We start from the raw sequence: 11,249 nt of genomic DNA on the forward strand, positions 1-11,249 counted from the left end.
AGCGGCAGCCTGATCTGGAGCACCTGGTCTCGGTGGATATGAGAGTCCAGCCTCTAACTGGGCTGGTTCTCTTGCTCTCCTCTCATCGCCTGCACCTTCTTGGTTTTGTTTATTGTTTTGCTCCACCGACACCACTGACATACACATACTCACCGCTATTTATTGTTTAGTTTTTGTTAATTATAATAAATTGCTTATGTTCATTTTTGTCATGGCCTAGAACCAACTGTCAGCCAATCACAGAACAGCTCAGGATGAATAAATAAAAACACAGTCTTTCTGAAAAAAGAACAGTTTTATTCACATATTTCTGAGTGTGACACCTGAACGCACCATCAGCTGTGAAGCGTCTCAGAGAATCCAAACACTGAAACGGTGTTCAGAGAATGTCACGAAAACATGGAGGACAGACTGAAGTCGCTTTGAGTCTGGATGATGGTGTGGTGCGTTCAGGAACATCAGTCAATTCATAAACAGAAGTAGAGGATGAGCATCCTGATGTTTCTACTGTCTGGATCTAAACAGGTAAAGGAACACCTGGACCACAGCTGGCTTCATGTTTCAGCTCAAACCTGCTTCACTCCTGCTGAACGTATTACACAACTCAAAGCTGAGACGTCAGAGTGTCCCCGAACGCAGCAACAGCAGTCTTCAAACAGTCAGGGGTCTGATGACTCTGCTGGGCCTCCAGTAACCCCGCGTTGGTCCTGCAGTCTGCTCATCAGGTCCCTGGATTAAAGCTCCCATGAAGTCAAAAACAGTGTTTCAGTGTTTTAATCACGTCTCACCTGTACGTCAGTGTCAGGCCAACAGTGGAAAACAGTTGTGTTGTCGGAATTCTTGGTACTATTACTGGTATTTTACATTTTGTAGTTTCCTGGAAAACAATAAAAAATGTTGATGACTCATCCTGTGCACTCATTTTTCATCCAATAAACACTTTCTTTATATTCTGACGCTGCCATGGACGTATAAAAACAAGAAGTGTTTCTCAGCCACACAGATTTCTGTACAAAAACACAACTTTAGAACTTTATTGACTGAATTAGATGAAACTGGGTCATATTTTATGGAGAAAGTATTTCCTGATGTCCTGCGGCTGCTCTGCTTCCACTCTGGACTGGTGCTTTACTTGTTGCTATAGTAACCGCTAACTGCTGCTAACCAGCAGCCTCTGAGAACGACGGAGGACAGTTTCAGCACTGAGGTGATTTAATAAGTTTCCTGACGGACAGCTGTCGCTAGCTTTGATGCTAAACTGCTGCTAATCTAGCTACTGTTTGCTAGTTAGCTGTCCTATTAGTTGACTCAGGCCCGGGGTGCCAGGAGCCACAAACATGAAGACAATCACCTCGGTACTGTATACAGTCGTCACACTGACCTCTGACCTCTCTGAGGCTGTGGTGCTCCGTCCAACCACAGTCTCCATGGCGGGGGGGTGCCATTGGCATTTGGTGCCATTGGCTGATGTAAATGTCAATCAATATCTTCAACAAGTCCCTCCATAGCTGCCTGTTGTAACAGGAAACATGAAACTGTGCTAATGCAAACTTATGCTAACTCGTGTTGAAGCTCTTCAGTATTGCCAGTGTATTTTATGTATGTGTGTGCTGAGCAGACTCTTGACGAGGCAGAGAGCCGATTAATGTGCAGAACACATTCAAATAACATAAAAACGATCAGCAGGAATGTAAACTGTGTGATTTGTAGTTAAAACATGAGAAACAGCGGGATGGTCCTTTAAATCCTGTACGGAGACAAAGTGAAGAAGACAAACAGATAAAAAAGTGACAGGTTAGAAAAAGGCTACTATTCTACGCTCTGAGTGTGTATATGTGTTCATCAGTGTTTATGTGTGTGTGTGTTCTACGCCGACAGGTCACTGTTGTTGAAGCGTTCCTGGTCATAAACCTCTGCGACCACCTTGCGTCCTCCGAACCAGCGGTTGTTGAGCGCCTGGATGGCTCGGTTCATCTCGGCCACTTCTGAAAACTCCACAAAGATTTTGACAATGACGTCAGCGTCGTCCTCCTCGCCCTGACGCTCCTGGTAGATGATGACACGCTTCACCCGGCCAAACTTCCCACACTCCTCGGTGACCTCGCCCTCCAAGTCGTCATCGATGTCGTCAGGACCGACCATGTTCCTCAGGACCATCACGGTTGACTGACAGAGAGGGTAAATCGTTTCAGTGTATTTATCAAAATTATAATCACATTTTATATTTCATAACACTGTTGACACAAAATAAGGTGAGAACAAAGTCTTAAATCTGATCTTTGCTCGTGTCTAATGAAAGCTCAGGCCGCTGCACCTGCACGACCGGACTCCGATTAGTTTCCTTCCAATTCTATAAAGTTGTACCCTCCCCTAGACGTGATGTTCCAACTCCAGCGGGGGGAGTTGAACCGTCCTCCTGGAGGTTAGAGTCTAACTCCAGCTGGGGGAGTTGAACCATCCTCCTGGAGGTTAGAGTCTAACTCCAGCGGGGGGAGTTGAACCATCCTCCTGGAGGTTAGAGTCTAACTCCAGCGGGGGGAGTTGAACCATCCTCCTGGAGGTTAGAGTCTAACTCCAGCGGGGGGAGTTGAACCATCCTCCTGGAGGTTAGAGTCTAACTCCAGCGGGGGGAGTTGAACCATCCTCCTGGAGGTTAGAGTCTAACTCCAGCAGCTGGTTGTTAGTTCCGTACTCGTGGGGGCAGGACTTCAACTCGTACCTCCTGTTTCCGGAGCAGTTTCCTCATCACCATGTGCCTGGCGCTGCTGCCGCTGATGCACATGTGCTCCTGCTCACTGAGTGGCTCCATGGCTCCATCCTGCTGCTCCTCCTGCTGACGCTCCTCCACCTCCTTCTCTTTCCTCTTCACCTCAGAGCCAAAAGTGGCCCCCGGTGCTGGTGTTGCCAGCACCGGGTTTACCAGACCCACCTGAGGGAGGCCGGGTCGAGCCGGGGTCACACCTGAAACAGACAGGAAGCAGGAGGTACAGGACGGTCAGATGGGCGGCGGCGGTCCAGCCGCAGGAAGCTGCCCCAGGCTGCTGGAGAAGAAGAACCTCCTCCTGGAAGGCAGCTTCTCCACCGGACTGGGAGCGACCCCCGGCATCTTCTACCAACCACAGATTACACTGGGTGTACTGGTTTAACAAGCCTGCACTGCCCTGCTCAGGAGACGGGTGGAGTTAAATCTGCAAACTGACTTTACTGCTGCATTCGATTAGTCGTTCAACATTCCCCATTAACTTTTTCCCTGCTGCCATCAGACGAGTCTGTTTGTCTGAAAAATGGAAGTGAGCTTAATGTCGACTCTCGAACTGTCACTCCACTCTAGAGATGAAGATCACCCACAATGCTTTGCAGCAGGTTACAGCACTAAGCCTGCACCTGCATCACCTTCCCTCTGCTCTCCAGGTGACGTGTACTTGTTACGTAATAGCAAAGATGGAGGGGAACTACTATTGAAACACAGCATATGCTTCTGACTCCGCCCACTGCACTACATCACCAGCCCTGCAGTGGTAAACAGGGGGTAAGGTTTGGACTTAAAGAATATCGGAGCAGGATGAACAAACAAACCCACCTGACTGATGATGTCAAATGTGACCCCGCCCACCCACCGCTCATGAAGGTGTGCTGTACAACATGACTGAATCTGATCTGAGACTCACTGGTCAATAAGAATGAGGGGCTATGTTTAGAGGGAGGGACTAGAAACAGTCCTCTTCACTGGTTGGTCAGTGTGTGACAAAGGGGAGGGGCTAAGAGGTCACTGTTGATGCAAATGTTGGGGTCGGGGGGGAGAAAAAACAGAGAGAGAAAAGACAATAAAAGAGAAAATGTATTAGTGGAGACGCTTCAGACGAAGTAACACAGACAATAAGTGGGACGTCTGACTGAAGGGGGCGCTGCTGAGGCGCCTCAACGCATCACACACTCCTGTCAACGCATCACACACTCCTGTCAACGCATCACACACTCCTGTCAACGCATCACACACTCCTGTCAACGCATCACACACTCCTGTCAACGCATCACACACTCCTGTCAACGCATCACACACTTCTGTCAACGCATCACACACTCCTGTCAACACATCACACACTCCTGTCAACGCATCACACACTCCTGTCAACGCATCACACACTCCTGTCAACGCATCACACATTTTTTGATTCTCACATTGTTTTATCTGTTCTGTAGAATCTGGTTTGCACAACATTAAAGAAAATATAATCCGTCAGGACTTCAGGAGTTTGTTCTGAGCACAGACGACCAGAGAACCAAATCAGATGAAACAAATAAAAATGAAAAGATTAATGTTTGTCCTGAGTCAGGAAACAACTCACAGGTGTCAAATGAAACATTTACAAAATAACTCAAGTGGTTAAAACTACAGGTGTGAGGACTGAGGACAGGGGACAGTCTACAGGTGTGAGGACTGAGGACAGGGGACAGTCTACAGGTGTGAGGACTGAGGACAGGTGACAGTCTACAGGTGTGAGGACTGAGGACAGTCTACAGGTGTGAGGACTGAGGACAGGGGACAGTCTACAGGTGTGAGGACTGAGGACTGAGGACAGTCTACAGGTGTGAGGACTGAGGACAGTCTACAGGTGTGAGGACTGAGGACAGTCTACAGGTGTGAGGACTGAGGACAGGGGACAGTCTACAGGTGTGAGGACTGAGGACAGTCTACAGGTGTGAGGACTGAGGACAGGTGACAGTCTACAGGTGTGAGGACTGAGGACAGGTGACAGTCTACAGGTGTGAGGACTGAGGACAGGGGACAGTCTACAGGTGTGAGGACTGAGGACAGGTGACAGTCTACAGGTGTGAGGACTGAGGACAGGTGACAGTCTACAGGTGTGAGGACTGAGGACAGGTGAATAGGACAGGTGTATAAACACCTGCACACTGACATGGCAGGAGATCTGTAATATGATTGGACAGCAGGGTGTCTAGTTAGTGTGGGTTGGGGTTTGTGTGTGTGGGCGGGGCTGTAGGTGTTCCTACCTGTGATGACACCTGGAGCCTGAGCAGCCATGACAGCCTGAGGAAGTCCTCCCAGCTGCTGAGAGAGGAGCGTCGGTCCGGCCAGAGCTCCAAGCACCGACGTTCCCACCGCCTCCTGAACACATCACCGCACAGAATACAATTCATACTGTGGAAAATATACAAGTACTGTGGAAAATATACAAGTACTGTGGAAAATATACAAGTACTGTGGAAAATATACAAGTACTGTCCAAAATATACAAGTACTGTCCAAAATATACATTACTGTGAAAATTATACACACTACTGTCCAAAATATACAAGTACTGTGGAAAATATACACACTACTGTCCAAAATATACAAGTACTGTGAAAATTATACACACTACTGTCCAAAATATACAAGTACTGTGAAAATTATACATACTACTGTCATAAATATACAAGTACTGTGATAAATATATACATTACTACACAAAATATATTAAATACTAGTGAAAATACCTAAAATACTCAGGTATACACTTCTGTGGAAAACAGTAGTACAGGTACATGAACCACTACCTAACATACCGTATCAAAAGCTGCCATAAATATGAACACTACTACATAAAAAACTGCACAGAATACTTTAGGAAAAGTACATCCAGTACTGTAGTATTATATGTAGAAGTACTTCAGTGCTCGGTGGTACCCCAGTAATACTGCAGTACTTCCTGTCTGTGTCTCTCCTGTGGCCGGTGGGTGGGGCTTCAGGACTCACCTGAGCAGTGATCTTAGCAGTGGCGGCGGCGGCAGCCACAGCGGCCGCGGCCGGGAGACCTCCTGGAGCTGTGGGCGTGAGGAGGGGGACGGGCGGAGTCACGGCCTTCCCCACCCGCAGGTACTGACCGCCCAGGTCAAACAGGTTCATGGAGGCCACGGCATCCTGAGAGGACTGAGCCTTCTCGTACTCTGGAGACAAAACCATCAGCGACAGTTAGCTTCACCATCAGTGCAGTCCACACAGCCTCAGCAGCGCCCCCCGAAGGCTCAAACGTTCATCACACTGTGACGACCTTCACACAGTCTGAGTCTCGCTGCTGCACTCAGAGCTCAAACACCAAGAATGTCTCAGAGCAACAACGGAGACGACGTCTGTCTGTGATGCGGCCTGAAAGTTAAAATGACGGACGGAGCTCCGACTCGTCTGTTAAACTGTTGAAATACTCAAGATGCTCCAAACAGCACCGAGACATTCCAGCAGTTAATGGTTTGACTTGTTCTCTACACTGTGTCACATCTTTGTCATCCTGATGATCTCTAACGTCTTCACACGACTCAGATTCAGTTTACGAGACAGAAAAACAGAAAATATTATGAATATCAGAGAGACTGGAACCAGAGACGCTTGGTTTGAAAACAGTTGCAAATTAATTTTCTATTAATCGACGACTGGTTTCAGTTCTAGTGTCAGTTCATGCAACAACACGCAGTGAACTCTGACCTCCATGTTGGCTCAGTTCAACGTTTTTTATCTTTAAATTGCCGTCAAATTAATTCTTGGCGTCGCTCGTTGGTCTACATTCTTCGTGCACGTTGTTTGATTGACTGAACTGATTGTGTGTTTTTGATTGGAGGAGCACACGTGAAACATTCTGGATCATTTTTGCGACGTTAGCTTGGTGTTCTTTTAATATTAGCCAGCTGCGCTCACCGATGAAGCCGTAGCTTTTGTGCCGGCCGGTCGTCGGCTCTCGGGCCAACATGCAAGACTTGATCTTCCCGAAGGCCTCGAAGACGCTCTTGATGTCATCGTCGGAGAGGTCAGGGTGGACAGATGCCACGTAGATCCTGTTAAAGGCACGCGCTTCCTCTGCCAGCTGGTCGATGATTGGCTGAGCTTGGCCGATGTTACTGGGCCTCCCAACCTGCAAGACAAGCAGGAAGGAACAAACCAAACGTGTTAGACACGTACACACACAGACCTGTGAAAAGGTCTCCTGGTGGTGATCTGGACTTCTTGTCTTCAGTTCTAACCAGTAAAGGTCGGGAGCCGTGATGATGTCATGATGCAGCTCATGAACAGCTCCGTCCTGCGTGTGCAGCTGTGTGAAGAGGCCACATCACACAGGGTGTGTGTGTGCTGCTGAGCGACGCTTCACCTGGACTCACCTTAATGTTTCTGCCTCCAAGAACGACAGAGTTCATCTGCTCCAGAGCCAGCTGGGCTGCTTCAGGCATCTCGTACTCGACGAAGGCAAAACCCTGCAGACACACACACGTGCACACGCACACACAGACCCATGGGTTAATGACAAGACATTATTTACACCCTTTATTAAGCTGAAATCTTCACTGTAGCTGCTAAGCTACAAGCTAAAAGTGTTAGCGTGCACGAGCTCAACTGCACACAGAGGCTGTAAATCTTCTCTCCTGCAGACTGTGATCGACGAGCTGTGATCACAGCAGACGAGCTGCGTGGAGACGTCTGATGTTTAAATCATCTCCAGCTGCTTCAGCTGTTCAGCAGAACGCTGCAACTCTGTTTTACTGTGAAGCTCCAGAAATGTTCTGTGGACTACGAGACTTCACCTGACTTTATATCATCAGGAGGAGATGATGGCTGAGCCTGACTTTATATCATCAGGAGGAGATGATGACTGAGCCTGACTTTATATCATCAGGAGGAGATGATGGCTGAGCCTGACTTTATATCATCAGGAGGAGATGATGGCTGAGCCTGACTTTATATCATCAGGAGGAGATGATGGCTGAGCCTGACTTTATATCATCAGGAGGAGATGATGGCTGAGCCTGACTTTATATCATCAGGAGGAGATGATGGCTGAGCCTGACTTTATATCATCAGGAGGAGATGATGGCTGAGCCTGACTTTATATCATCAGGAGGAGATGATGGCTGAGCCTGACTTTATATCATCAGGAGGAGATGATGGCTGAGCCTGACTTTAACACCAGGGTAAGTCTGTGTAAAGTCCTGAAAGCAGCATGCATGGACGGACATATAGAAGACAGTATGTGTGTGTGTGTGACCTTGTGCTTCATGGTGACAGAGTCCCAGGACATGTCGATGCTTTTGATTGGTCCAAACGGAGCGAAGGCCTGTCTGATGGTGTCCTCTCCCAGCTCATAGTAGATGGAGCCCACGTAAACTCGACACATGATGGCCAGAGCTCTCTGACGCTGAGCAGCTACCTGAGCACACACACACAGGAAATCAAACCACAACAACACACCTGGGGACGACCAGGTCCAGGTCCAGGACCAGGACCTGAACCAGGTCCAGGTCCAGGACCAGGACCAGGACCAGGTCCAGGACCTGGACCATTCTGGACCTGGACTGAATCAGGACATGTTGACCTCCTTAGAATTAGAAATCAGAAGATTTCAAATAAAGACGTTTTCTGACTTACTGACTGGAGAGGAGAGAGAGCGTCCCCCAGACCCATCGAGAGAGACGCCATCTGAGAGACACACAGAGACACAGAGAGACAGAGACACAGAAACACAGAGAGACAGAGACACAGAAACACAGAGAGACAGAGACACAGAAACACAGAGAGACAGAGAGAGACAGAGACACACAGAGACACAGAGAGACAGAGACACACAGAAACACACAGAGACAGAGACACACAGAGACAGAGACACACAGAAACACAGAAACACAGAGAGACAGAGACACATAGAGACACATAGAGACACAGAAACACAGAGAGACAGAGACACACAGAGACAAAGGCACAGAGACACAGAGACACACAGAAACACAGAGAGACAGAGACACACAGAGACACAGAGAGACACACACAGAAACACAGAGAGACAGAGACACAGAGACACAGAGACACACAGAGACAAAGGCACACAAGAGACAGAGAGACACACAGAGACACACAGAGACAGAGAGACACACAGAGACAGAGAGACACACAGAGACACTCAGAGACAGAGACAAACAGAAACACACAGAGACAGAGAGAGACAGAGACACACAGAGACACAGAGAGACAGAGACACACAGAGACACAGAGAGACAGAGACACACAGAGAGACAGAGACACACAGAGACACACAGAGACAAAGGCACAGAGACACAGAGACACAAAGAAACACAGAGAGACAGAGACACACAGAGACACAGAGAGACAGAGACACACAGAGACACAGAGAGACAAAGGCACAGAGACACAGAGAGACAGACACACAGAGACAGACAGAAACACAGAGAGACAGAGACACAGAGAGACAAAGGCACAGAGACACAGAGAGACAGAGACACAGAGACAGAGTGACACAGAGACACAGAGAGACAGAGACACACAGAGACACAGAGAGACACAGAGACACAGAGAGACAGAGACACACAGAGACACACAGAAACACAGAGACAGAGACACACAGAGTCAAAGGCAGAGACAAAGACACACAGAGAGACAGAGACACACAGAGAGACAGAGACACACAGAAACACAGAGAGACACAGACACAGAGAGACACACAGAAACACAGAGACAGAGACACACAGAGAGACACAGACAGACACAGACACACAGAGTCACAGAAACACACAGAGACAGAGAGACACACAGAGACATAAAGACAGACACACAGAGACACATGAAGTCATGAGTCCTCCTCGTCACACAACACATCCTCTGAAGCAAACTTTGAAGTCATCAACAGACAGGTGTGTGTGTGTGTGTGTGTGTGTGTGTGTGTGTGTGTGTGTGTGTGTGTGTGTGTGTGTGTGTGTGTGTCTGTGTGTGTGTGTGGTACCTGCAGGCTGGTGAGCTGCTGCTGCTGAACCAGCGTCTGTTTGACCAGAACACTCTTGATGCTCTGCTCCATGGCGTACTTCTTCGCCTGCAGACAGCGATCAGCCAATCACAGCTCTGATACAAACACAGATACACACTATAGACTGTTCACCTGTGTGTGTGTGTGTGTCTGAGACCTTCTGCAGCGCCTCCTGCTGGTTGGGGGTGAGCGGTGGCAGGCCCAGCTTGGTGGTGGTGCTCTGTCCGTTCTCCATGATGAGAGGCGGCCCTCCCTGTGGACAGAGTCAGCAGGTCACACTCTGTGACGGGGGACGGGTCTCGGTCCAGAACGGACCGTTAACCTCTGCTGCGGATCCAGATCAAGAGACAGATCCAGGAAGTGTTTCTCTCCTTCTTAATCACAGTGAGGTGAGAACAACACACGGATCTGATGAAGAACATCAGCTGTCTGAGTGAGAACGACATGACGGGGATCCAAATAATAATGTGGATCTGGTGGAGGGTCTTCAGCAGTCACACGGACACAGACCAGATACTGGACTGAACTAAAGGGGACAGTGGCAGAGGTATACACTCTACTTCTAGTGGAGGATTGTTGATGTTGGACGGAGCTCTCTTATTGGCTCACAAATGATGACCTCAGTCATGTTTCCATATTGAGTTCTGCTGATCCTTCAAAGTGTCTGCAGCCACACGCACATTCAAGCACTTTTTCAAGGTACATATTCAAGGTTTTCCAGCCCCTGAGGTCAGTGCTGAATGACATGTTTCTACAGAGCGTATACTGTAAACAAGCAGGATTACAGGTGTCACCTGTCTGCAGGTAGACTGGCTGTTCACCCAGAGGCCAAACATTTTAAACCTTGACACACTTCATTTAAATTCAGGCGGTTTCAAGGATTTCCAGGATCCTTTCAAACCTCCCCTAATCAATCAGTTTTTGATCAATACATCAAACAGACTGAACCTCCTGCTCCTCTGTCCAGGTGTTCCATTCACCTGCACACACAGAGCCTCAGCTAGCTTAGCTTCTCAGCTACCCCTACCGTCCTACCTGAGCTGATTAGCTTAGCTTAGCTGCAACTCACCATACCATCACCTTCAATAAACGTATCACTCACCCCCAATGATTTGAGTCTGAGTGTGTTTGTGGTGTGTTAATAGCTTCAGTGTAACTGCAGTCAGAGGAAACAGCTTCACGTCAGCGCGGCTCCTCCTGTTAGCATTAGCTTAGCATGTGTCTGTGATCGCAGATAAACAGGAAGCAGAGTTACCGCGGAAACTGTCACCGCCATACAGCAGCTCAGCTCGGCTCCCTCCTCCTCCTCCTCCTCCTCCTCCTCCTCCACCTCCTCCGCTTCTTCTTCTTCTTCTTCTCTGCTCCTCCGCTGGGTCACAAACTGTCTGATGCTGCTGAGGTTTGTGTCTCTGCTGCCACAACAAACAGCAACACTTCCGCCCTACGTCACAT

At 48.5% G+C, this 11,249-nt stretch overlaps 1 protein-coding gene across 2 annotated transcripts; it reads right to left on the minus strand.

Moving 5' to 3' along the window:
- Positions 1-276: 276 nt before the first annotated feature.
- Positions 277-11,234, minus strand: puf60a (poly-U binding splicing factor a). 2 transcript variants are annotated; one of them, XR_012180608.1, is made up of 12 exons: positions 11,053-11,085; positions 9,955-10,050; positions 9,777-9,863; positions 8,411-8,461; positions 8,031-8,192; positions 7,150-7,242; positions 6,692-6,905; positions 5,759-5,949; positions 5,014-5,128; positions 2,720-2,961; positions 1,382-2,166; positions 277-877 (listed from the first exon to the last, which is right to left on the minus strand). XR_012180608.1 is itself a non-coding variant. In XM_073491116.1 (11 exons), the coding sequence occupies exons 1-11, from the start codon at positions 11,071-11,073 to the stop codon at positions 1,867-1,869; spliced, it is 1,572 nt and encodes a 523-aa protein (XP_073347217.1). In that variant the 5' UTR covers positions 11,074-11,234; the 3' UTR covers positions 277-1,866. The 2 variants fall into 2 exon arrangements, 1 of the variants encoding a protein (XP_073347217.1); XM_073491116.1 differs by having other exon boundaries at positions 277-2,166; positions 11,053-11,234.
- Between the last annotated feature and the right edge of the window lie 15 nt (positions 11,235-11,249).

Source organism: Pagrus major, chromosome 21, assembly GCF_040436345.1.
Source record: "Pagrus major chromosome 21, Pma_NU_1.0".
NCBI classification, from domain to species: Eukaryota; Metazoa; Chordata; class Actinopteri; order Spariformes; family Sparidae; genus Pagrus; species Pagrus major.

What these genes read in the sequence shown, in the direction of transcription:
- puf60a (XM_073491116.1), bottom strand. Translation starts at nt 11,073, where the DNA reads ATGGCGGTGACAGTTTCCGCG. An exon ending in AGCAGGAGGCGCTGCAGAAG is followed by an intron (nt 9,864 to 9,954) that starts GTCTCAGACACA and finishes CGCTGTCTGCAG; the next exon opens with GCGAAGAAGTACGCCATGGA. An exon ending in CTGTCACCATGAAGCACAAG is followed by an intron (nt 7,243 to 8,030) that starts GTCACACACACA and finishes GTGTGTCTGCAG; the next exon opens with GGTTTTGCCTTCGTCGAGTA.